The 27,658-nt window shown below is 42.6% G+C and overlaps 1 protein-coding gene across 4 annotated transcripts; it reads left to right on the top strand.

Moving 5' to 3' along the window:
- The first annotated feature begins 100 nt into the window (after positions 1-100).
- Positions 101-24,188, top strand: dachc (dachshund c). 4 transcript variants are annotated; one of them, XM_035957987.2, is made up of 11 exons: positions 101-996; positions 8,263-8,372; positions 11,661-11,771; positions 15,022-15,200; positions 16,440-16,560; positions 16,691-16,825; positions 20,202-20,389; positions 21,077-21,227; positions 22,132-22,260; positions 22,476-22,547; positions 23,611-24,188. In XM_035957987.2, exons 1-11 carry the CDS (start codon positions 413-415, stop codon positions 23,646-23,648), a joined length of 1,818 nt encoding a protein of 605 aa, XP_035813880.1. In that variant the 5' UTR covers positions 101-412; the 3' UTR covers positions 23,649-24,188. The 4 variants fall into 4 exon arrangements, with proteins under 4 accessions (XP_035813880.1, XP_023146890.1, XP_023146873.1 ...); XM_023291122.3 differs by having other exon boundaries at positions 102-996; positions 22,464-22,547; XM_023291105.3 differs by having other exon boundaries at positions 105-996; positions 22,446-22,547.
- The last annotated feature ends 3,470 nt before the right edge of the window (positions 24,189-27,658 follow it).

Raw genomic sequence — 27,658 nt, 5'->3', positions numbered from 1 at the left:
AAGACTCCAGATTTGATGCCACAGACACACAAAGTCCCATCAGAGGCGTTAATATGAAGGTGTCTTTTCGTCAGGCGTTCGCAAATAGGCTTATCCAAAGTTTATGTAGGCTAATCTTTGCTCTCTCTCTCTCTTCCCTCTCTCCCTCTCTAAGAATATGCCCAGGCTCCTCCTCTTTATGATAATGTGACAGTAGCATCTCCAGCTCTGAGACAAGCCTCCGCTCATTCTGATTCAACTATGTGATCTGTTTTTCCACACACGGACTCCTTCTTTTATCCCCCCTCTTCTCCTCCTCCTCGGCACACTCGATGCGCACTCCACACTTGCAAAGCATCCGCCGTGTGTTCGCTAAAGTTACTTTCTTTTGAAAAACAGTTTCCCTTTTAACTTGCTCTCCAGATCCTCGGACATGACCACTATGGCAACTCCTGCCGCTCCGGCTCTGCTCCCCGCCGCTCCGCTCGGCCACCACCCGGCGCCGAGTTCCGTCTCTCCGGCCACCAACTCTCCGCCACCTGCGGCCACCTCCGCCGCGTCCTCCCCGGCTCCTCCGGTGGCGCACCCGGCGCTGCTGCACCAGTTCAGAGCGGATCTCTTACTGTCGAACGGGACCCCGTTGAAGAGCGGAGGAGCGCCGGTGTCCAGCAGCGCTAAGCCCGTGTACGCCACCGCGTCGCCCGTGGAGAGCACGCCGCAGAACAACGAGTGCAAACTGGTGGAGGTGAAAGGTGCCAAGCTGGCCTCGTTCACCGTCAAAGACACGGAGCTCATCTGCCTGCCGCAAGCTTTCGACGTCTTTCTCAAGCACCTGGTCGGCGGGCTGCACACCGTCTACACCAAGCTGAAACGGCTGGACATCTCCCCGGTGGTGTGCAACGTGGAGCAGGTCCGGGTGCTACGGGGGCTCGGGGCCATCCAGCCCGGGGTGAACCGGTGCAAACTTATCTCCAGGCAGGACTTCGAGACGCTCTACAACGACTGCACCAACGCAAGGTGAGCCGGGTTTAGGGGGGGATAAGGGTGACCCGGGGTTGATGGAGGGTTACCTGGTTCATGTCTGAGGGGGGGCGGGTGCAGCAGGTGGAGGTTTGCAGGCAGGCCTAAAAGATCCAAAAGGATTTCTGATACTTCTACCTGTCTGAATTTATACTTTGGATTTAGTTCCAATCGCCAGATTATAGCAAATTATGCACAAAAATCTAATTATTGCAAATTCCTGTATTATAATGACATCATGATATGTTTTCTATATTAAGAAATCAAAGTAGCCCCCATTTCAACAGATTTTTTTATGATTGCACAAAATAAAATCCTAAGGGAGCATTCTTTATGTGGGAAAATTAATATTCCACATATGTATACATTTTCCCGAGAGTATGATTTGTTTTTGGAGTTTGCATTTGATGTAATAATAATAATGTCTGACTTTAAGTCCATTTGACCCCTTTTTTCATTTGCCACATTCCTGCTGCTAGGCCTGTTACTAATTACCATTTTAATGGATGATAAACGTTGCGATGGTGATGATGGTGTTGATGATAATGAATTTTAGTAATCCTAATAGGAAAAACACTCTTAAAAGTTTGTCATGTTATCACAGTCCATGATCTCTCCCCCCCTTCTCTGGCTCTCTCTCTCACACACATACACTCACACACTCCTTCTCTTTCTCCCTGACACACTCACACATGCACACATTGAATCTGACACTGTCATTCTGAGAAATTGATTCTTCACAGAAATTAATTAATTTTCATTTGGCCCCAAGCGGCAGCTTAAATCAGGACAAGCTCACTCACTCACTCACTGATCCTTTTGCTCTCTCTCTCCTTCCCCCTGCCTCTCTCTCTCTCTCTCTCTCTCTCTCCCTAATAACTCCTGTCTTATCATATCAACACTCTTTAGCCCTGAGCATCAGAACAGAGGAGATGATTAAATGAATTCTCGGTATTTATGATGCGATTATGTAAATTAGCTGTTTTGCAGAACTCTGATGGTGACCAACTACATGGGTCATCAATCCAATGTGCCACAGAGATGTTTGGATTAAGGGGCTAAATTGGCTTGGATTTGTGGTTTCCTGGTGCCTCAGTCTGCCGTCGTGCAGACCACATGCTCATAACAGCATGAGTTTGAATCCAGAGGAGTGTGGATTAGCCTTAGTTTGGGGAATTGATATTGTTTGATGGTTAATCCTTGCTCCTTGGAGCATGAATGATCCAATTTACACCTGCCATTAAATGCAGATAGAGGATGCGTCAAGATGAGCTCAGATAAACAGCAAAAAAAAAAAAGAATTTGTAATGTAAAAACTACTTCCCCCTCCTTTTTCTTTATGTTCTATGGGTATAGGTAAAATCATCCTTATGCTTTGATATATGTCTGCTTTTTATCTTTGATTTTGTTACCAGGTGTGAGGTTTTTAAGACAAGCTTTTACTTGTTGAGCAAAACCACAAACACTCCAAAAGGAAGCAAAACTATTGTGAGAATCAAGCCTCCAGCTCCATGTGCACGGATTAACACCTGCGCTTAAGCATTTGCGGCCCTCCAACCAAGACAAAATCCAGATGCATCTTCTGGCTGCTTTGGGATTTCTCCTGTGTCTGGTGTTAATGGGAGCGTTGTTATACAACCCCTGAAAATACACAGCCTCTGCCGTCTCTAATTATCCACACTACACTCAAACAGCCTTTAGTTAATGAGATCTGAAAACATCACTCGTCTGAAATCTTCAAACAACTTCCGTGATTCTTTGTCTGAAGGCTTCAAATGTGCTGCGGTAGCCATTAGTATCAGCCCCCTTGCATTAGAAGTTTTTTAAGTAATCCCTCGTGTGGATGGAGCAACATACAGTAGCAGGTAAAAAAAAAAAAAAAAAACTCAAGATGGTTGTCGTTAAAGCAGGAAGGCTGGCCGACTGAACCTAAAAGTTTCAAGAACGTCTCCGAGAATGTGATGATTTCTGACAGCCTTGGCTCAGTGAGGTTTTTGTTACTGATTAAGACAGCCATCACTTATTATTTTCCAGTTCAACACAGTCAGACAGGCTGGAGGAGAAATAACAGCCCTGTGTGGTGGTTTAACATGACTAACAGAATGCTTTACATGCATTCCTACTGTTTACTCTTCTGGCTATTTGTTTATTCATTGTTTCCTTTTTTAAAGATTAAAAAGGAGATGTTTTGAAGCAGTTGTTACGAAAACGTCCTCTGTTTATCATTGTCTTTCCTTCTCTTTGTCTCACTCTTTTACGCCTGCTGTGCGCGCACACACACACACACACACACACACACACACACACACACACACACACACACACACACACACACCCTGACCACTGACTCATCAAACCATGAAGAAGGGCCGACTTCACCCTCACTCAAAGCCCAGTTATAATTCATGCATAGGTGGCGCACAAACACACACACGTTGTCATCCGCTGACACACACAGACACACAGACACACACACACACACACCTCACATGGTCACGCCTGTGTGTTTGCTGGCTTTGCTGCTAAATGACATTAGTTCCACAGAGAGAACATGGCGTGTAGGAGGCAACCTGATCTCCGTCCTTTTCTTTCTCCCTCACAAAGGAACAGTTTCATTCTCTGTTAGCAACACACATCAAACAGCTCGCTGCAGGTCAAAGTGTGCAAGTGCATACATTTTACTTCTATATACCTATACATTGTGCAGAGTCCAGTAATGGCACCTCTCACGCGTGTTACATAAAAGTGGTGTAATGTGACAAGGAACAGGATCTCCTTTTTTGACACACATAACCTTCAATATGTAACGCAAGATATGTACTAATATGTACTGTTACCATAGTTTGCACTCATTTTGAGACATTTGCTTTAAGATTTCTTAATCATATGGAGGTGAATGTTATTATATTTGTTGTGTGCAAAGCTTTGAAAAATGGCATTTAAAAAAATTCAACAGCATTTTCTTTTTTTCCTGAAACAGTCCATCTTAACTCTAGATAACAGATACCAACCAGACAGATAGCAGTTTTCAGAGGACCTTTCTTTTTTTTTTCTAAAAAATAGCACTTATTGAAAGTGCTGATAGTGTATTATTCTGATGAACTGGAACACCAAGGTCACATTATCTGAAAATATTATTTTCTGAGAGCAAAAATCCATGCACCTCAATTATCTTCTGGTGGAAACAGAGCATTCAAAACCTCTGCACCTCAAAACTAACAGATGCAACTTGAGCTAAAAGGGAAATACAGGTTAACTGACCCTCCTCAGTTCATTTGAGATTTTTAAATTTTTTTTTTTGCAGCTCTTCCATGCATTTCAATTATCTTCTGGTGAAAACCGAAAATTCAAATCCTCTGCACTTCAAAACTAGCAGACACAACTTGAGCTAAAAGGAAGATATAAGTTGAAAATTTAAGTTGACTGACCTTTCTCAGTTCACATGGGATTTTTTTTTTTTTTTTTTGCAGTTTTTGCATTCAGGGACATTTCTACAAAAGTCAAATATGAAGCAGGTGTTTTTTTGTGCATTCACACAGAAAAGTGAACAAACTCAAATGATAAATGATAAATGAGACGAAGCGGCCCGCAGAGCCCAACAAAAGCCTCCTCTTTGTGCCTCCCAGTGGCAAATTTTCGGCCTTGCGAGTTGGCAGCGCCGAGCCGGTGTTGTGTGTGTGTGTGTGTGTGTGTGTGTGCATGGGAAGGTGGACACCTCAAAGCTGAGCCCCACTGCCACACCATAACTCACTGTCAAAGTCAGCAGTGTTAGGATGGAGTGGAGGAGGCCCGTGTGTGTGTAAGGGTGGGGTGGTTAGCTCAACTTTAACCTCCGCACTCTTTTGATGTTTTATAGAGAAGAGCACGATGAGATAGAGAGGGCCTCCATGTCTTCCACTGTGACAGGTTCTAATGGAGCACACACACTTTGTACACACACACACACACACACACACACACACACACAGTCTTGACATCGTCTTGACCCTGGAATGTGGGAGAGGAATGTGAGGCGGTATCAGTTCAGGAGATCAGATTTTTGCCATGATCAAACGTCCTGTGTGCGACTCTGTGTGTGTGTGTGTGTGTGTGTGTGTGTGTGTGTGTGTGTGTGTGTGTGTGTGTGTGTGTGTGTGTGTGTGTGTGTGTGTGTGTGTGTGTGTGTGTTGTCCTGCCTGCTTCTTTCATGACATCATCACACAGGCTTTCCTAATAACAATGGCGCATAAAGCTCCTTTTTTTCTTCCTTTTTTCAGCCCTCGATTTGAGAGGAAGATCACAACATCAATCTTTTCCCTGCCTTCTCTAACCAGCAACATAAGTCTTCCCGCGTACAGCGACGACATTATGATTTATCAAACCGGACCGTGACGGCGAATACAAACCCATGTGGTAAACACAGATTGAAAGGATGGGAGCATGGGAGCTGTAAACCGCTGCTAATATATTCCAAACAAAATCTTGTTTGAGCAAGTTCTCTCTTTTTCTTTTTTCTTTTTTTTTCCTACACACACACACACACACTCTCACATAAACACACGCACACACAGCTGCTACCTATCAGCACCTCGGTCCCTCCAAGCCAGTAGCTGTTCCACTGTTTTGACTGTAACACTTCCTCTTCTTTCATTACTTTTCTCTTTCCCCTCAGTCTGAGTGTATATGTGTGTGTGTGTGTGTGTGAGAGAGAGAGATCTGTCATCTTTGTTGTGTTTTGTTTCTGTTCCACCTGTGCTAAGCTCCAGCTGCCATGTTTAGCGTTTCATGTTTCAGGTAACACACACACACACTTGCTTAAGCTTGGAGGGCAGAACTCAATGTACAGAGTACCTTTTTTTAAACAAATGTGTGTGTGTGTGTGTGTGTGTGTGTGTGTGTGTGTGTGTGTGTGTGTGTGTGTGTGTGTGTGTGTGTGTTTGGCCAGAGTGTTGGCATGAGGGAGGACGTCTGGGTGAGATTTTAATTAAAGTTTGAGACAAAGAGGTCATAAGCCATACACCCCCTCCTCTACACACACACACACACACACACACACACACCTTATACACACATACAATGAACTGTTTTCTCTCTTCCCCCCTCCTCTCTCTCATTCCATCCCCTCAGCTTGATGACTTTTCCATGAAAGGCTTTTTCATTAATCCTACCTCAGGGAACCGGTGCTCTCCAACCTCACTCACACACACACACACACACACACGCACGCACGCACACACGCAGAAAAAACACACTTGCATGCACAACACACACATAGACCTCCCTCCACGGGTCACTTTGATGTATCAACGCACTTGCAGACTAAACACAAAATTAGGTTCCAGTCCTTTATGCTCCCCCCCCCAAAAAATGCAACATATACAAAGACACGGCACAACACACCCACCTACCCAACGCACACAGGCCATTAATTAGTGTGCGCAAATAAACAGTAGTAAGGGAAAGGGAAGCGGCTGCAGTAAAAACCAACCACAGTCTTTAGTCTGTGTGTATTTTATTTCTCCCCCACTGATGTTCACTTCTGCATCTGCATGTGCTCGGTGTGTGTCTGAGTGGAGCTGTGTTGCTTTACCTTCAAACTTGAGGCCTAAAAATACATTTCCTGCTTTTGTTAAAGCCCAGTATGCTGCTCTATATGCACTGCAAATATGTATATATATATATATATATATATATATATATATATATATATATATATATATATATATATATATATATATATATATATATATATATATATATAATAAGCCTGATTTAAATGCGCCCCCTCCACCTCTGCAACAACAGCACACTCACACAACTTCATCCCTCTTGCACATTCCTGCTGTCTGTCTTGTGTGTATGTATATCCACCTGAGTGTGTTTTTCTCACTGTCTACATACTTGTGTGTGTGTCACTGTCTGGGAGTGTGCGTGCGTGTGTGTGTGTGATATCTGATGTCAGCTGTCACATCCCAGTCGGTCTGGGCCCATAATAAGAGACAATAATAACAACTCATTAAAACCGAGGGCAGGAACTGTGGAGCTCATCGGCTCATCAAATTAACCTTTGAACACTTCATACACACACACGCACACACACGCACACGCACAAGCCAGACACGACCCCACACATGCACACACACATGAGCTACCTGTTTTCTCCCACAGTTAGTGACTACACAATCTTTCTCTCTGTCTTTTTGTCTCTCTTCATCTCCCCCCTCCTCTCAGCCAGTGGGTGTGTCAACAGGGGATTGGTCCTTTCTGCTGGGTAATTGATGAATTATATGCAATATGCAAATGAGGCGCCATTAATCTCCTGACTGACAGCTTCGTTTATAGGGCCTTAATGACGGCTGGATTAGATTCTAATTAAAATCTGCTCAAAGACACCCCACGCTAGGAAGCTGCTGCTGCTAGTCTACCTCCTTTTTTTTTTTTTTTTTACTCTTTTCCACCTTTTCTCGAACTCTCTCCATACATGTTTCCCTTCATCTTTCTCCCCTCAAGTTGCACCTCCTCACCTTTGCCTCCATCTTAAACTTTATTGTTTCTTTTGCTCCCGTGTTTCCTCTCTTTTTCCCCACTCTGTCTTTTAATACTGCACACACACACATGGACGCATCGACACACTCGCCCACAGACTCGTGTTATGTCAGGCTGCTATGAAAGGAGATGAGGTACGCTGGTTGTCATTAAGCCTGATGTGGCCCGTGTCATTTCCCCTGTCAGGACATTCACACCGTTTAGTCAGAGCCGAAGTGATGTCTGACAGCTTTTCACATACTTCCTCCAGGATTGATTGAGCATGGCTCCGGCAAACCACACACACATACACATAGAGGAATGCGTGTGGATCTGCTTGTAGTCACTGCCGTTACTGAGGAAATTAGTGACATGGCGAGAAAAAAGGGAATGAATGGCCAAATGAGGAAAGGATTGAAGGCGAGGGAGGCGAGCAAACACATTTAATAAGCAAACAAATGAATGAGTAAGCTGAACAGTAATGAGGTGCTTTATTGATGCCATAGGGAAACTCCTTTTTTGCTTGCTCGTATCCACAGGGAGGTCAGATTTGCTGTACAGCAGCCTTCCTGGAACCGGTCAGGTTTCAGTGTTTTTGCTTGTTGACACTTCAGCAGGATCAGAGGTTTACAGACTGAAGGACACTCTGTCTCTAACCAGGCCACCCATCTCAGTCTCAGCGTGAAGAATTGACTGACTGAGGGGGTAAAGTATTAAACTGCCTAATGACTAACGTTAACTCGTGTTTTCTGCCTGCAGTTCGAGGCCTGGACGACCGCCCAAGAGGCTGCAGAGTGTGACAGAGGGCGGGACTCACCACATGCTGTCTCACAGCAGTCTGATGCACGCTGGGATCATACCTCCTGCAGGTGACCACCCAGGCCTCATCACACACAGACAGTATTGTAGAAAAATTATCACACAAGCGCATGAACATGGTAAATTATCAGTGTTTCTCACTGCGCATCTTAAACTGACTAGTCTGAGATCAAACACACGGTCTGACGTTGGAGGTTTAGTGAGAAATTGTAAAGAAATAACAGAAAATAAGTGATGCTTTCCTTTAAAATTTGCATTTCCAAACACTTCTCCTGCTCTCTGACCAACATAAAGATTGCTTTTTGGTTTTTGAATGACAGAAATCAAAAGGAGATTTACTTTGGACCATCAGTTATTTTGAATAGATTTCCTTACAAAGTTTAGCATTTTGTTAAAACTGTCAATACTAGCATTTATATACAACTTCAGTTGAAGGACTACAACTTCAATTGTTTGTTGTTATGTCTTTTATTTTGTTGGAATTATTTTTTTTCTTGATTTCCAATACAACTCTCTTGTTTTACCTCACTATTTCTGAGATTTTTAATAGATTTTCATGTCGATATGATTATCATATCGATGTGTTGGACAGATTCTTATTCCCTCATCATTATTCATAATTTTATATTTATCAGAATCCATTATTAGTCCGTCCAGTAACTTGTCCTCTGACTAAAAAGTCACAGCTGCCTGTTGAAAAAGAAGAATTCTTTTTTTCCGTAAACATGTCTAAGCAGGCCAATCAAAGAATCGCTACACATCAGTGACGATGAATCAACCAGTGACACATCCAGCCTTTGGCTCAACCACATGGCATTTTAGGAGCATGAAGCTGTAATTAGGAGAACAAGGAAATGGAAAGAAATACAGATATGTGAATGAAAATGTTCTATGTTTGGAAAAAGACTTGCAGTAACTGGTACACATAGTCACACAAATCATTTCAGTCCAAACATTAAACATGTAGAACTATAAAAATGAACTACGAAAAACTAATTAAAGAGTTAAATATAAATACTAATATTCATTTTATACAATTAACTGTCATACAATATTATATCTTTAATAGTACCGCTACCACTACTACTACTTACTGTAATGCTAACATTACTTTAAAGTTAACTGCAACCCAATAAAATCAAATGATAAAACAATTTTGAACCAGTGAACAAAAACATCTGCTAGTGTATTCTGTATCAAAGATTCATTATAAGTAGAATAAAACCGCTTTAAATCTCTAAATCCCCCCTTTCACAAGTTTTTCTCTAATGTCAAGGGGTTGCAATTCTTCAGTACATGCTGAAAAGTCCCAGCAGAAATCCCTCTATTGGCTCCAGGAGCTCTTGTACAGAGTGAAATAGTGACACGTTGTTGCTTCAGAGTGAAGTAGATGTCGAAGTTCAAAAATTTGCTCTCTTTTCAGCTGTCAGAAAGTGGTAACTGTCTGATTTATCCCATCAGTTTTAAGAGAGAACTGGTTGCTTATGCAGTATAGATACAGGGTGGGTGGATTTTCACTAATTTTCCTTCAGATCTGCCGTAGTGATACATTTAGCCATCATCAATAGTATGAGGAGGTGGAGTTCTGGGAGGTGACCGGTGTGTTGATTAATAAAATTAGCATACACGCTGCTGACACACCAGAAACAACTCATAACTTGCAAGCTTGGTCTTTTTTCTTGAATTATAAGTACACAAAGTCCTCTTTTAGGCTGAGTAAGAGTCATACTCTTTAGCCCCTTGAAACCCTCTTGAAATTGATCTGTAGTTGATGTGAGGATGTGTTTGGTTTGTGACTGTAAAACCTAATTGTTTCTTCAAGTATGAATTAAGTTTGGCATAAATGAAGTATTTGTTTAAAGGAAAGGCTGCTGATTTTAATGCCAGAATCTGCAGAGGTGCATGTTTTTACTAACTTTCTAAGAACAGTCAACTGCTCTTAGTCAACTGCCTGCTAAAAGCCGTCGTGCCACTTGTTTTTGTCACAAACAGTTTTGTGTTTGGGTCCCTATTGTAGTGTGTTTGTGTGTGCGAGTGTGTGTGTAGAACAGAGAAAGGGAGAAAAGTAATTGTTGGCACCTCACCACTCTCAAAGTTGCCCTTGGCTTTGTGCTCTTCACTGCAACCTGATCTTTTCATTCCCCGCCTCAAAAGAAGCCATTTTCTATTAGCCTCCGCTTCCTCTCACTGTTCAAAGGTGGCTGAGAGTGTGTGTGTGTGTGTGCGTGTTGTGTCTGTGTGAGCGTTCAAGAGCATCTTTCTCAGTGGGAAAAGAGTCTTTTTCCACCAAAGGAGAGGGCACGGCGGCAATGTCAGCGCTACTGATTAGAACTGGCCACATGAGAGGGGAGAAGGAGACAGAGAGAGGGAGGACATTTGAGCGTAAAAGGCAGGAAAAATCTTTGATGTGATCCTCCTTAGTCTCTTTTTCTCACCCTCGTGCGCTCGCACATACACACATGCAACACAGTGGCTTATGTCCCGCTGTGATGCTGACATTTGAAAAGGTAAAGTAAGGAGAGGGGATGGGAGGAGAGGAGAAGGGAGAGGGCACGGAAGAGAGGCAGAGAAGATGAGAAGAAAAGGAACAATTTGTTGTGGTTGTCGACGTCTTGGGCAGACAAACTATTCACCTCAGACACCCATTGTCTGAGAGGGAAGGGAAAAAAAACTCAGCAGTTCAGTTTGTTTCAAATGTTTAGATGTATCCAAGATCAGGAAATTAAGACTTATGGTTTGTTTGTATTTCCTCGCCGTTGTTTGCACAGTTGTGTGGTTTGCCCCAACTTTAATAATTCGCCATGTTTGTCTGTATTAGTGTGAGAGATATTTAATTTTCTATTTTAAAGGCCGCTCCGTGGGTCAAACAACCTTCTGAGGTTCAAGACACAAATTAAAACGCAGCTCGGCCCTGCTGCCACATTTTGTCGCTCTCCATTACGAATTATCCCAAAGTGCACAACCCCTATTAAAAAGTATCTCCACTTTTTGTCCCGTGCTTCTAATTCATACTGATAAAGAAGTACTTTCTGGCTAAAAGGTGGAGCCGCTGCTGCCGCTGAGTGCCTGTCCTGAGTGCTCTGCTGTGGGATGTGATATCCCTGTGTGGGAGAGATGAATGTCTTGGCTTGTTCCTATCACTGCTGATTCCCTGGCAGACTAAATGGCCAGTGCAGCGGTGCAGTCAGAATGAATGGCTGGCCTCTGTCTTCCCATGACAACCTCCTGCCTACCCACTGCTCTAATCCTCCACCGGGGGCCATTGATCTGGCTCTTATTGATTCTTTTTCTTTCTTTCCCCCTTTTTCTTCCTCTCTATATCTGTCTTTCTCTCTCAGATCTCTCGGCCCTGGCCAAAAAGATCAAACTGGAGGCGATGGCCAGTTACCACAGCAACCAGCAACATGGCGCGCCAAATGGGGAGAACGGTGACCACAACCCTGGCCTGGGTGAGTCCATCTCACACATACGTATGAGTGTGTGTGAAATGTTCAATTACGGTTGCAAAACATGTTGTTGTCTGTACACATCTGGGATGCCAAGTCAACACAACCTGAGCAGCTGTGTTTAGACATCACCTCTGCTGCCTTTATGATTTCTTGGGAAAAACAAACTATAGCAGCAGTGAGTCAAAACCAAACAATCAAAACCATAAAAATCTGACTGTCTTGCACTTTGCACTTGTTATTATTTCAAATAAGGGTGAATATTTCCGTCAGTTTGTTTGTGGGATTTGATACCATTCAGGAAACATTTCTGAGTTTATAGCCATGAGTGGGTAGGTTTAGCAGCAATGAGTCAAATAGACATCAGGTAATCCAAACAATGAAAACCATAAAGATCCAACTTTTATTGTGTTTTCTAGTCTTTGATATTTTAAGGGGTTGAATGTTTCCGTCAGCCGGATTTATTTGCACATTTGTGGGAGTCAGCGAGATTCAGCAAACGTTTCCTGAAAAACACAGTTGGTCATTCAAAGTGTTGCCTCAGAACATCTCTGGCGAATCATTACCACTTATTAGTCACTACATTTAGAGAGTGTACCAGCTATGTTACTCATGCTCAATATGACTGCGATATTTGTCTGTCATATGGTGCAGAATTAAATCAGGATGTACAGGAAAAAGAGTCTGAGTAAGCAGTATGCTCTCATTTACAGTTAAGTCATTTTGTCCTTGGAAGGCACAGAATCGCCTCATTTTGGAATCGAATCCCTTTTGGCTGCTCATTACATGTGCAGGTATACTTTTTAGTCATATGTTATTAAAAGCTGCTCCCTTTCCCTGCACCCGTCCCTGGCTGTTGCAGTGAGGGAGAGCAGCCAGCAAAACTGGAGCATCGGTGGACGAGAGTGAGCGCACCGGGATGATAGAGAGATGAATAAGATGAGAGGCTGAAGCCAAATCAATAGTCTCCTCTCTAATTCACTATCCTGAATGCAAACGACAAACGCTGGACAATCGATGGTGGGACGGGCACACGCGTACACGCACACACATACGCGAACACATCGGACACGCCGCCCCCACTGTTATCGACAGGTTAAAGCGACATCAGTGTGTTTAGACAGATGACAGGGCTTATGGAGGTCTGTGTGGAATACGCTATCAACCTGGGACACGCACACTTAAAATGAGGAGCACAGTGCGAGGCTTTAGGACTGAAATGAAAAACTGCCCTTGTGTGTTTCTTTCAAAATAAAATCACAAGGAGACACAAGTAAAAAAAAAAAAAAAATCCTTTTCAGGCTTAGTGTGCAGGAAATTTTTCCTCTGCACTAAGTATTGTTTACCATTGTATACTCTCAGTTACGACTGCCAGCATCTGTGGGCAGTTAGGTGGCATGGTTACCACCAGCCATTATAAACCTGTAAAGCTTAATCACTGTTAATGATAGAGTCAAGTGGAAACACACATACACACACACACAAACACAGCGCACAGGCATACGTACACACACATAATGTGTTTTTTCCATACCGCCACCCACGGCCTTATGGGAAGTATAGGCCCCTACCAGAGTTTTAACCACTACAAAGGCAATCTCGGATTACACACATGCACACACTCACAAATGCTGAGTGTGACACCTTATGGGCCGGGGAAGAGCGGGGAGCAGCCATTTCTGCATTTAACAAGATCTTCTGGGAAATTTACAGTAACTGTTTGTTTACAGTAATGGTTTGTTTGGATAAACATAAGAGAGGCACTTTGACTTTTGATGTTTTTTAATGAAACATAAGAGAAAGTGATGGGAGGGCAGAGAAAGTGAAGAGAGAAGAGAAGTGGAGGAGGAGGGAGGGTAAAAAAAAAAAGCAGCGTTAAGAAGAGAGTGAAAATGAAATTATAGCGGGAGGTGGAGGGGGGGGTGACAAAAGTGGAGCGCTGGTTTCTAACCAAGGCTTAATATTTGGAGTTGGCTGCTAGTTGGTTGTCGGAGCATCTGGTTATTCAGCTCCATTCAGACAGATCTTTTGTTTGGATTGGTTTCTGCTCTGGGCAAGTGAGAGACTAATCTGCCAAATGCACAAAGCACTGCACATATGTCCAGCGAGCCCGACTCATAAAATCAACGCCTCACCCTTTATTTCTGAGTTTGCCTTTTCTTTTTCCCCCTCTTTCTTCCCCTCTCTTTTTCTCTCTTTCCCTCTCTGCCTTTATTTGTTCTATTTCATCTCTCTTCTTTGGATAGCCTTTTTTTGTTTCCATGCACTCGTTCTATTATTTGTGACAATTGTGCGGAATAGAGTCCAAGATTTTTTCCTTTGTGTTTATAATTACCCAGCGTGCATTGCTGGCCCAGCACCAGGACTGCCATCAGCTTCTTTTGTTCCACTTCCTCCCTGTGTTTCTTTTGTTTTTGTTTTTCCTTTTATTAAATGATAAATATTTATGTCATTTTCTACCCCCCCAACAGGATTGTTTGTTTCATGAATAGAAGAACTGCAACAACCCGCTGGGGTGCTGTTGAGAGGAAGGATTTTCTTTAAAGATAATGGATGCTTGTCTTAAAGAGAGGAGTGTGAACAACAGATTGGCCGCGATAATAGGAGTTTAGTTTCAACTGCCGAAAAATGTGTTGGATTATCATGAAGAAGGACCAGGGCAACGCAAAAGAAAAGTTGTCTATTTTTACTTCATCCCAAAGAGGCTGGATTTGTGTTTTATTTGCAGATGACACTCAAGAAACATCTTGAGACCATTACAGTCCTTACATCTCTGAGACGCGCTCATCCTGATCATGATCACGCTCCCCTCCCTCTTCCTGCTCTCCTGCTGCACTCATCTTTCTCCACGCTGTGCGCCTTTTTGTTTTTTTTCAAGATGTGGTTTTAGAAGCAGAGCAGTCATCCAGGTAATACTTTCAACAAAGAGGAATGACACTGGTGTCCAGATCCACTCACTGTCATCAGAGGATGGGTTTTCAGCTCAGTAAGCAACACAAGACTGAGCAGAGGCCTTGAAGTTGGGATGGATAAATAAGGCTCATGCGAAAAATGAAAGACAAGCGATATATAGAACCTGTTTTATGTTCTGTATCTGTGTAGTGCAGCTTTGATGACCTTTAAACAACGCTGCTGTGGTGTGACCTTTGCCATATGAGAAGCTGCAGACTTACTGTACTGTGCGCTTTCTCCCTCTATTCTATTCTATTCTATTCTATTCTATTCTATTCTATTCCGTTCCATTCCATTCCAGTTCTGGATCAGTTGCCCTTCATGATGATGTCACATCCTCTGATCCCTGCCAGCCTGGCACCGGCCTCCGTTTCCATGGCGATGGGCCAGATGAACCGACTGAGCACACTGGCCACCATGGCCAACGTGGCACAGCTCCACGCCAACCCCCCTGCCAGGGCTCCCACCTCCGTCATTAAGGTGAACTCAGAGGCCCATCAGCCCGCTGGATCTGACCGCCAGCCAGCAATCGTCTTAGTCCACGTGACACTCAGCAACTCTGAAATATTTGCGGAACTAGTTAATTATACAACTTACTGATTCGCTTTTAACATCCCAAGACAAACTTGTTGTCCCTTAAGTTTCGTGATGAATTAGTCTTTCGATTCTTTACGTGCAGAACTTAGACTCGAGTTGCAGCTAAAAACTGTCGACAAAGGGGATATCCAAGTTCTGGATCGCTACCAGAATGTAATCAGTTGTTCCTTGGCTTCAGGTCAATACCATATCTATTTATACATTTTTGAGATGTCCTGCATACAGACACAAAAACTTTGTTAAAAACAACACTCTGGTGTTTTTCAGTCAGTGTTTAAGAAAGATTTGAGAGGATTACACATAAAAGTTGACAATCTAGGCAGAGTTTTATCACACCGTATTCTCATCAGTTACAGGAAATTGCATCTGTGATCATAATTTTAACCAAAGGGACCATTGTTTATAAGATGCTGGACTTGTTCCTAAATATGAAACTTAATGAAATGAGCGCCAGATTTTCCTGTAAACATCAAAGAATAACAGAATAGCTTCCAAGCCTTTTAATGTCCCTAAGAATATCATTTCTTTTAATTAAAGGTGATTTGTGAATGATTTTATCATGTTTTGCAAATCCAAAACACACTTATTATGTATTTGGCTCAACCTGGAAAAAAGTCCAGGAACTTTGACAATTGTATAAAAATTATTATTGCACAAAAATGCATTTTAGAACCCAATATGACACACAGAAAATTTTAGTTAGATTACCACAAACGTCGTTTTACTAAACCCCACTTTGCAGTTCTTCTTTTTGCTTTAAACATTTACTGTGACTGATTAATGTCCCTTTTCTTGTTGGTAATTCAGTGTATCCATCCACTTTATTAATCTAAATGAGACAGTAGTAATGGTATTCAGCCGTGACAAAGACTCGGATTCAAATTAAGATCATTGAACTAATAACTCTTGAGTGTGGATGTTGCATTTTCTCCTTGCATTGACTATAATGATCCAATCCACATTGCCAGGGATCATGTGGGTATCTTTGACATTGATTCTTTAAAATAAATCAACATAAAAGTTTCTACCTGAATTTTGAAATTCCACTGTGCAGTTTTGTGCATTACCAGCTATAATTTTCAGTTTAATTTTGTGACTGTGTGTCATTTCGTTGCCCATCAGGAGCGAGTGCGTGACAGCCCCTCCCCTTCTCCCTCACTGGAGGAAGCTCAGATGTCATCCAATCACAGCAGCAGCGTGTCGAGTTCGCCGTCTCACACAGAACGCACTGCAGAAACCACACGTACGTACTTACCTGTGGCGTGGACGCACTCTGGCAAAAGTGAAGGATGCTCTGGCCATGACGCTACCTGAGAAGAATTTATGAGTTACAGTCCCTTTTTTCTTGACTTTTTATTACTCTTTCCTTGCAGACCCTCTCCGTGATGGCCTGTCGTCGAGCCACAGTGTGTTGGGACATTCTCCTGCACTGGTGCAGGGGGCCAGAGAGACAGATGTGGCTTTGGTGGAATACAACAAGGAGAACAAGAGGAGCCACGCTGACAGAGGTAAGACACACTCGTACATTCATGCAGCTTGAATTTCAAAGTTCTCCTGTGGTTTTACGGTGTCTTATATTACTCAGATTTACTGAGTTTGAGTGTCAACCTCACCTCAAAGGTCAACTTCTGGCTTTTTTCCTGAGAATTTCTTGCTCCAGTCATTAATCATGATATAATTATTAATGAGCAATGATTATTTCTCACACAAATCAATCGCCTTGGAACAAAATCTGTCAATGGAGAGCAGCAAGCATCCATCCAAAGCATCCGTCTATGTCACCATTCACGCGCTGTGGATTTAAACACCTGTGGCAATCAGTGTGATGGTTTTTCTAGCGTTATGTGTGTTTTAAAAGAGAAAGATCTTCTAACATTTGAACAAGGAAGAAATCTCAGTAACAGGTTGATGAGGATTCACTCTGTTACCCTTTCTCTCCTCCTCCTCCTCCTCCTCCTCTCCTCCTCACTGTCAGCGGCCCCCAGCCTCCTGCAGAGAGCAAAGACAAATAATTCTGCAAAACAGGACTCCATTAGACCAGGAAGCGGTGTTACATTAGCGAGCCATTTGCCGGGCCGCGGCCTAACGAGCCAGGCGGCCTCCCGCGCTCTCAGCTGGACCTCATCTGCATAACGACTGCCTCCCTGTCGTTAGGGCCCGCGTTGCCACGGTGCTGCAACGTCAGTTGTTTGGTTCTCTCTGTCAGGGAGGTTTGCATTAGCTTAATGAGGACTGCTCAAGGACAAACAGTCAGCAGAAATCTACAGCGAGAGAGAGAAAGAGAGGTGGAGAGGGAGAGATTGTTTGTGTATGAGTTTGTATGTGTGTGCACGCGCTTGTGTAAATGTATTCTAATACAGAATCGCATTATTCAGTAATCGAATCTTAAAATCACAAAGGCCTCCCAGGTAAGGTTTCCGATGCTGTCAGGTATCTGTGAACATATTGACAAAGCAGTGATGGCACCAGCGACGTGAATGCCATGCATCACACATCGCATTTATGCAATTGATTCTCAATTGATTTTCCGGCATGCAAATGAAACATGCATGTACATTTGCTGGATTGCAAGCTTTTGTATTTGACCTAGAACATCACAGGATAGGTTTATCGTGGATTGAGCGGAGTTTCAAAGAGCACTTCAGCGCTGTCATTCTGTCAATCCATTGTATGATAATCTCTGCGAGTGTGTGTGTGTGTGAGTCGGTTTTTGGCTGTGTGTGCTGTTTTAGTGGTCTTTGAACAACGTATCCATGCAGCAAAGATCAGAGGCCATCCCTGACACCTCACTCCCATTAACCAAACATCAGCAGAATTTTATTCTCTCTCTGTCTCTCCCATTCTCTCCCTCCCTCCCTCCCTGCTCTCTTCCGCTGACTGGCAGTCTTCACGTGGTGAAGTTCATTAGCCCTGGGGACAGGTGGGAGAGGAATAAGAGAAGGGGGTAAAAAGAGAGATGAAGTTGGGAGAAAAGAGAAAAACAGACAGTGACCTTGGTTAGGGAGATGGGTAAATGATCAAACAAGCTGGCAGCTTTGTGTGTATGTGTGTGTATTTATGCCAAACGTGTGTGTGTGAGTGTGAGGTAAAGTAGGCGTAAAACAGTAACTCAATAAAGGATCAGTCACATCCAAGGAGCCTGGGGAGCCCACGCTGCTGACTGCGCACTTCAGCGGCTACGAGTGTGTGTGTGTGTGTGTGTGTGTGTGTGTCTGTATGTGAGCCACAGGAGTGTAGTTGGATGCCCTCCGCTGAGCTCGCCAGCACCTGCTAATTACCTTTCTCTACAGAGCAATGCTTTTAGCAAGAAAGAGGGAGAAAGAGGTGGAGGAGGAAAAGGGGTGGTGGGGGTGGGAGGGGGGCATTGCTTCTCATCTGTGAAACACCTTGAATGTGACAGTTGCCAAGACATGAGGCCGAGGCGGAGTAGGGAAGGTGGGTGGATTTGGAGCAGAAGATGCTGTGGTCAGCTAAGTGGAGAAAACACTGTCATTTGTCACAGACAGAGAAAAGTGCCAGATATCACATCGCACGTTCATGCTCGTCTCTGCTCCAATAACCGCCGGACTCCCAGGACGTCTTCGTCCCTCAGTGGCTCGGATGACAGTAAACGCATAAAGTGAGCAACTGCCTGATGCAGGGGGGGAAAATGCAGAAAATGGCTAATCTTCATCTCCCTCACTGTCACGAAAAGGGAACACGCAGTTCTCAGGTTTACAAACAGATGGTCATCCATAATGCAGGTTCTTAGCTGCTTTTATGGGAGATGTCAAGCTGTGATGCATTATCAATAGGCAGACTGCCATCTAATAAAGGCTAACCACATTTATAAAACCCCAAACCAGGACTTTTTGTGTATTTGCACATGCACTTGCACACAGTAATTAGTGTAAACACCTATTTACTGTTGGCCTTGATATGTTTGCAAGGAGTTAAGTAAATGTATTAGTGAGCCAGAAATTTGCATTGTGCTTTGATTACATATCGTGCCGGCAGTGATGATCCCACTGCAGATTTAAAACCTGAATGCTTGGAAATAATATGTTGTACTAATCAGGAAAATGTGTACAGTTGTTGAGAGATGGTGGAGGTTGTCACACAAAGGGTTGGTACAGGAAATGGGTGAATTTATTGAGCATGTTTTAAAAATGCACTTTTCAGAAAGGAGACACCCCCCCCCAAATAAAAAAAAAAAAAAACAATAAGAAAGAAAAATTGTGCTCAAGTCACACAATGATAATTGGGAAGATCAAGAATGAATCAAGTGCAATGTCCTTTATAAATGTGCATAGATGATTTTTAACAAAATCTCTGAATCGTTGCAGGAGGCTGTCGCACAGTCAACATAAAATACACTTACGACTTCCTTTTAACCATCAAAGTCTGTCTACTAGCTTTTCCAGAGCTTTAATCCGTATCTCAGCAGATCAAGAATGTCTAATTGTAAATAATTACCTGCTATCATGTTACTTAACGTAGGTCTTGTTATTACAACCTAACCAGCTTAAACTGCTGAACACGTGGTCAAAACCTGCAAAGAAAGCAATTAAATGTTAAATATTTTAGATTAAAGGTCGCACACTCTGATAAAATACAACTAATCTTGACAAATCTTTGATCCACAATAACCCACACTGTTTCTGTTAGTACCAGACCACCTTTTTTTTAGTCAGATTGGTATTTACAAAGGTCAGTGATGAAGTTTCATGCTTAAATTCAGCTTTAATTTTACTATTGATGTGGTTACTTGACATAATGAAGTGTAGTCAGCCATTGTATATTACTTCTTAAGACCAAGTAAGGCGTGAGCTCATTGTGTTCAGCTTCACTCAGGAGTGTATCAGCCGCTCTGACGAGACGTCACACTGTCTCTCTGCCCTCCAGATAACAACTCCTTGGCTACACAGACAACCAGGGAGAGCTGTGATAGACAAGTCTACCAGAAACCCCCATCAGGCTGCGAGAGGGTATCTTACCCTGCAGGACAGAAGCTCCCAGCAGGTCTCCACCACACTCCCTTCATCTTCCCGGAAGGCTTGTCCTCCATAGAGACCCTGCTCACGAACATCCAGGTGAGCCTCTGCCGGCGCTTTTATTATTATTATGCTCGAAGATGAATAGGAAAGGAGATGAGCCACTCTCTGGGATTTCCTGAAATGTTAAATAGCAGACGAGGCAGACATTTAGGATATGCAGTAATTGGGATGGGCGTGTGCTGACCTGCTTCTCAGATTTTACACGTCTTTGTTAAAAGAACAGTCACAATGAAAAGCCCACTGTGGCTGGGTTTTCACAGGAAAAAAATCTGTTCTTAACCTCACCTGACCCTGATGTTTTGGCAGTTCCACTTTTAGCATTTAAAAGACCAGTGTTGACTTTCATGACATTAAACTCAGATCTGTTTATTCAGTTCTTTTTTATTTACTAAATGTAGGAATTATACAACCCATAACTAAAACATGACCCGAAGAAAAACCTATTAAATTTATAGTGAGATGGTTTACCTGCTCCTTTTTAGGTTAACTGTAGCTCATGAATTCTTTCTTCTTTAAGATCTGTTTTTGAATCTTTAAAATTTTAAAGCACAGTGGCTTTGTTTAAGGGTTATAAAAAGCGAAATATTTTCTTTTAGTTTAGGTGATTTGGTGATTTAGGAGTTCTAATTTTTTTGCATTTTTAAACATTTGTGGAAGACTTGACATCTTTCTTGGCTGTTGTTTGGTGTGTAACCTGTTGATGTTCGCCTGTGTGTCTCCAAGCAGGGTCTGCTGAGGGTTGCCATAGAGAACGCCCGAGCCCAGGAGAAGCAGGACCAGCTGGAGAGGACCGAACTGAAGATGGAGCTGGTCCGAGAGAGGGAGCTCAGAGAGACCTTGGAGAGACAGCTCAGCATGGAACAGAAGAACAGAGGTATCACATGCGGTGTCTTAGATTGCTTCGTAAAAGGCAAGGTTTAGCAACTTTTGCCAAGTGTTGATTGAAGTGTTACATTTTCCCTCACGACACTGGCACGGTTTGGATTTCAACATCTAAACACCGACAATGCCGCTGCACAGCTAAACAACGCTGATCTAATCCACTTCTAAGCTGACAGGACGTCCATTAAGTTGAAAATCAGATAAGGAAGTGAGGACACCTACTGTATATTACCCCTCAAAGCATCTGGAGAGGTGAATTACACTGAGGTTGGCACGTATGCTGCACACTAAATCAAGTTTGGCAAGTTCACAAAATCTGTCATATGCGGCGCAGTCAGAGCAAATTCCAGTCAAGTGCGGTTTGCGTAATGAGGTCACGCCAGGTGGAGAAATTAGCAACTTCAGATGGAAAGGGACTGTAAAATGTAGATCCAAAACAGCCAGTTGCGTAATTCTACATGCCTGTTGCAGATGATAGTGTACAGTGCTGCAGTAGAACAGTATTGTGATTATTCAAAACAGCAGCAGTGTTTCATTTTTGCCACAAATCTGCAAAATCAAATGTGATTTCATGCAAAATGTATTACACCTTTAGTGTTAGACCTGTAAGACCTCGCCTCTCTGAAAAGAAAAGAAAAACATAGCAATACAGTCCAAGTTAAGCTTCAAAATCTCTCAAATTACACAATTTAAAGATCCAGGAAGGTCAAGAAGCATTAAGACCACACAAGAAATGTAGTAAACTAATTCTTACAACAATAAATACAAATTAAGTCATGTATTAAAAAAAAAAAAAACCTGTACAATGGAAGAGCGATGATAATTTACCTGTAAATGTGTACTTTTCTAACATTCTCTGCCACCTGTCCTTTGTTTTCCTCTTCTTCTCCATTCAGTTCTGATCCAGAAGCGCCTGAAGAAGGAAAAGAGGAGTAAGAGGAGACTACAGGAGGCCTTGGAGGAGGAAGTCAAACTGCGTGATCAGGCAGAGCACAGCCTGCTGCACACTGCCAACACACACACAGGTGCAGAAACCTTCGTCATACCTGTGTTTTACTTCTGTTTTGGCTCAGAATTGAGCCTAATGTAGCGATAACCAGCCTAATTCTCATTTTCATATTAAATGTCACCAAGCTTTCGGTGCAACTTAGCCTCGCCTGTTCATTAGCTGCTAATCAAGTGTCTTTATTAATTAATGACCAAACTACAGGCCATCAATCATCAACAGCTCCTCACACAGAATCTGTGACCCAGGACGTTGAAGGCAGCAACCACGATGACAGCAGGATGGACACTAAGGGAACAGTACAAGGTACAGGCGTCCAGATAACAAAACGCTGCCTCCTCGGTATGAATGTTGTGAAATTATTAGACAGAAAAGCTGTCACTGCTAAAATGTTCTCTCACTTCTTAGAGGTTTTTTTCTGTCATGTTAAGAACAGAGAAATGTTCACATTAGACATAAAGCAGTAAAAGTTGCAGCATTTGTAGAAGCATCGCACCAAGTTAGTGGAGACAATTTACTTATTATTAACAGTGATAAATTGATTGTCATGCTTACCCAGAAATTCCATTTCAGTGTAAGAATCGCGGCATACCTGCTGGTGGGGATTTATTTAGCTCTTATCGACTGAGCTAGGACAACAGATTTCATTATTTCACCTACTCTCCGCTTTTGATGCTTAACTGACCGGTCGAGTGGAAGGGTTTTCAAAGATTTCACAGGGAGACCGCTCCTGAGAAATTGAACAAAACGAAATGAGGCATGAGAAAGTTCACCGGGGCTACCATTTTAATGGAGACAGGCGTTTAATATATTTGTTTTGCCAACATTATTGTCTTCACAGGGATGGATTAATGAGAAAAATCCCACATGTAACATCTTAAACAGACAGAGAAAGAAATGGCCGTGATCTGTAGCCCGGCCTCATCAAAAGAGTGCACGGTTCCAGCCCACCTCTGCTCCGCGCTGTGCCAAGACCACCATACCAGACAGCGGGCTTGTTCAAAAGCAATTTTTAATTGAATGTCAGTGAAGCAAGAAGAGAACTGGCCACTAATTAATGGCTGTCTTAATTGTCCTCATGACGAGTTTGTTTGGACATCATTTGCATAATTAACACCCAGTAATAAATCATTTAAAGGGGAATTGTCTGTCAGACAGCAGAGCAGGATGTGGTTCCTTTGTGCCAGGAAGTTTTATCGCCAAAAACGGGGATCAGGGGCCGAGAAAGACTTTAAACCGAGCCTTTCTCCATAACGTTCTTTTGTTAATGATCTCCAGTCATGGATGTATTCTTCAGTAGTTCTGTGGATGAACTAATTGCATAAAGCTGATGGTTTTTATTTATCAGACTTTCTTTGTGGATTTTCAGAGGGAAGAGTTTTCCTGCAAACCACTGGGATGTTCTGAAGACGGAGGGAGAAGGACAGATGGATGGATGGATGAATGAATGGATGGATGGATGGGAGAGTGACAAAGATTCTTCATTTATGAGATATACAATCGACAGGCATGCTCAGTCCCGTCTGAGACACACATGTCCGCCTCCTCAAGAGGACTCCCCTGCATTTCAAGGGTGACATTTGAACTTTTCTATCGTTCTCTTGTTTAATTTATTGCATTTATCACCAAATCTCAGCTGTAGTGGGAAGACTATTTTATTCCGATGTTGTGTTTGAACTGTGTTTCTTTCAATCAAGGCTTTTAGATCCTAGACGAAGACGACCATAGTTGTTTTTTTGTCAGTGCTGTTTATCTGGACACAAGTGATGAAGATAACTTGTAACAGAGTCGTGTACATATATATAGTCATCATTTTTGTTATTATGATTATTATAATTAAAAAAAACACATAATGGCATGTTGTACAGTCAGTAAATGACTTGTATTGTGTATGTTATGCAGTAGTGCAGTTTGACAATACAAACAATACAAATCCTTTTTATTAAATTGTGTCATTGCTTCTTTCTAAGTTATTTCACAAGAGATGTTGTCTTTAATCGTTTTTTTTTAATTTGCATGTCTATATATTATTTTTTTAGATTTCTTGAATGTGGATTTGACAAAATAGTTCCGCATCTGAGATCTGTGTTGTGTGTGTGGAGGAGGGGAAGGTCCGTGTGTCTGCATCGTCTAAACAGATGTGAGGGTGTCAGGGAGTGTCGTGGCATTGATTTGTGCTCCATCTCCAAAAACGTACACGTAAGTATTGACAGACAGACAGGAAGGCGGTGGGCTGGGTCGCATGCAAGCCGTCTGTTAGTGAAACATGTTGACGAGGCACTATCGCCTTGTGACTGCTCTCGTTTTTATCTCTTTTTTTTCTATGCCTTGCAAGCATAGAAAAAAAAGATAAAAACTGACACAAGCTAACCTCGTGTTAGTAAGCAGTCGAGAGCACAAGAAATAAGACAAGAAATAGATGATGTTTCAAAAAAACAACATTTTTGCTGTGTGAAAATTTGTGGCTGTTTTATGATCTTTGCTTGCCAAATATTAGCATTGCAGGAGATGGAACCATACATGATTAAATTAATGAATTTTCTGACTCATTTTGGATCGAAGCCCTGTAAAATGCCTGTTAATATAAATCAATTGTAGCTTACTTTGCAGTTTAGAATTTGAGGAAAGTATATCTCCATACGTGCATGAATTAGAGATATTCAAAAAGCGCATTAATAGAGGAGTGTGTGTAGCTTGAAATATGCTCAGCTACACTAAGTGTTCCTTAACTGATGCACAGGGTAAAAGGGTGAATAAATCATGTAAGGTCAAAGATCAAAAATGCAGGTTGTTTAGAAATGTTAGAAGCAATTTCCTCTGGGGGATGTAGTAGATGCTTAAGAGCTTATCTGAGAAGAAATATTTAATTTTCTAAAGTCCTAAATAAGATATATCTCAGATTGTTGTGAACTTGTGTGTTGTGCCAAAACAATCTGCGCAGTAGGCCAGGATTTGCTCATGCAACCTTGTCTAAATGTGCGGTGTGCCATTTCCTGGACACAGGCAGATAAGCTGTGATGCAGGACTAAAACAATACCTCTGTTACAAGCAATTCTTCCTGAATACAGAGCGGCTGACAAGTGAATAGCAATGATTCACATAAATGAATGTGTGAATGAGTCATCGGCTTTTCAGATGACCACCTCAGAGGCTGTCTTGACTAAAAACGTTTGTGACTTCATTCAGCAGTGCTCTTCCCTTTCACACTCCCTTGTATCTCTTTCCGTCTCACACACACACAGACACACACACACACACACACACACACACACACACACACACACACATCCCTCACAATTCACCGAGTAGCATTGTCCTGCCACGAGATGTGTAATGGAAAAGATAAATGGAGGATAAAGCTAAGGTGACAGGGCCGAGCATGCATGTGCGTGTGTGTATTTGCATGTGCGTGCTTCAGCGTGTGTGTGTGCGTGTGTGCGCCTGCATGTGTGCACTGCACAACAGACCAGCAAACCATCTGCTCATCTCCTCTTAATGAACAAAGCAAACAGCAGGAGTCAAGGCTGTCTCCAAATCTGGAGTCTCTTTATTGGTAAGCACACACAAACACACACATACACACATCTCTGCGCTGTTTAATCTGATTATCTTTGATTGAGAACAGGGGCAAAGCAACCTTTTTAGACCTCACTCCTACATCAGTGACAGAGAAGGTCTGAAACACAATTAGCAAGCTGTTACTGAGCTCTGCTTTGCAGTCACATCTGACCACAGGCAGCCAAATAGACCTAATGGGTGGGAACTAACCAATGGGAACCAACACTACTGCATCTGTGGATGATGGGGAAATGCAACACTATTAGACAGCTGTTCGCCATATCTTTTCAAATGTACTTGGACGTAACATAAGCATCGGATCAACTGGCTCATGAGCAATCACAGCCAGGCAAGAGGGGTGTGCACGCTGTTTGATGTGAATAAATCTGGCAGCTATTGAACTGTAAGACAAAGCAGGACCTTTGCAAAGGAAGCCTGAACCTTGACAAGATATGACACTGTGCGCATGAGGCCAGAGGACCATAAGCAAAAGTCATTAATCTGGACTTCATGTAGCCACATCCTGCTCAAGGCCCCAAGGATAATTAGGAGTGTTACCACTCTGTCAGAAAGCTGACCACATGACTTCAAGACATGAAACATTCCCCGTGCCGCTCGTATTCATACCCGGCCCATAAATACACATTGCATACTGGGCAAATGGCCATAGAAGGCAAGACAAAGATCAAACATAATTATACCTGTGCTTCAGGGCTTGGGAATGCCCTGTCTGAGGTTCATAAGATAACAGCAGGGAGGTATCATAGGTGAGGAAACTGTCCTTCATCAGGAGGATCATCCAAGACAGCATTCACACTCCTGAAACGTGTGGGACATGAAATCCCAGCTGCAGGGGGGCTGCAGTCCTTAGATCAGTGATTTTCAACCTGAGGGCCTCTTACGGGTCCCTACGTAGACAAAGTGTTCAGATAGATGCTCTCACCGCTGTGTGGAAGCACTGTGATGTGATGTGCAAGGACTGTGACTTGTCAGAAAATATTTTTAAAGCTTTGATCAGAATAATTTGCCCTTCTCAGCTCTTCTGTGGTTTTAGTTTATGCTATCCAAATAGGCAATTTTTTTTATTCTTCTGCTTTAATCAGCACTGCTTTTCAATTTTGGATTTCATTATTCTACTGTGACTTTCTATTTATTATTTGGAAAGAGAATTTAACAGAACTGAACATGGCTTCAACCACTGATCAAAGAAATACCTTATCAATATTCTACATTGTCTGTTTCTTCAGTACCAGAAACCTTTCATAGGAGTGCACTGTTAGAATAGGTCCATTTAATTCAGTTTTATTTAGGAATTTCACAACACAAGTCATCTGAAGGCCCTTTGCATAGGTTAAAAAAAATCTTATTTTTGAGAAAAATAATTCCACTGATTTCCTTTAAGCTGCTCTTTGGCACCATAGGGAAGAAAAAATTCAGTGAAACCAGGCACAGTTGAGATCTGCCATGACTGTTTGGGGTGAGGTTAAATGGGAGAGAAAAGGATAGCAGATAGAAATCAGACAATTATTGGCGTGCCCCGGTAGTTCAACTCGTTAGGCTATAGTCCAACGCAGCTGTCATGGGTTAGAGTCTGACCCATGGCCATGCTGCAGGTCCTTCCACTCTTCTCCCTACATTTCCTGTCTCTCTCTCTCTCTCTACTGTCCTATATAACAAAGCCTAAAACAAAAATTAAGAAATCAGATAATGCACAAGAGATCAGAACCACTGAAGACATTTGTAAGGGCAGTAACCTCAGATCCAAGACATGCAGCTCCAGAGCAGGAGATTCCTGCAGAGATGATAAAACATGGTATAGAAATGCATGGAGCGATAGACAATGAAGTGCTCTATTAGGA

Source organism: Amphiprion ocellaris, chromosome 16 (genome assembly GCF_022539595.1).
Source record: "Amphiprion ocellaris isolate individual 3 ecotype Okinawa chromosome 16, ASM2253959v1, whole genome shotgun sequence".
In the NCBI taxonomy this organism is placed as follows: domain Eukaryota; kingdom Metazoa; phylum Chordata; class Actinopteri; family Pomacentridae; genus Amphiprion; species Amphiprion ocellaris.
This window is presented reverse-complemented; position numbering and strand designations above follow the sequence as displayed.

Coding starts and splice junctions, on each gene's coding strand:
- dachc (XM_023291105.3), top strand. CDS start 413: ATGACCACTATGGCAACTCCTGCCGCTCCGGCTCTGCTCCCCGCCGCT. Junction 8,373..11,660: donor TGGGATCATACCTCCTGCAG/GTGACCACCCAG, acceptor TTTCTCTCTCAG/ATCTCTCGGCCCTGGCCAAA. Junction 15,201..16,439: donor CTCCCACCTCCGTCATTAAG/GTGAACTCAGAG, acceptor GTTGCCCATCAG/GAGCGAGTGCGTGACAGCCC.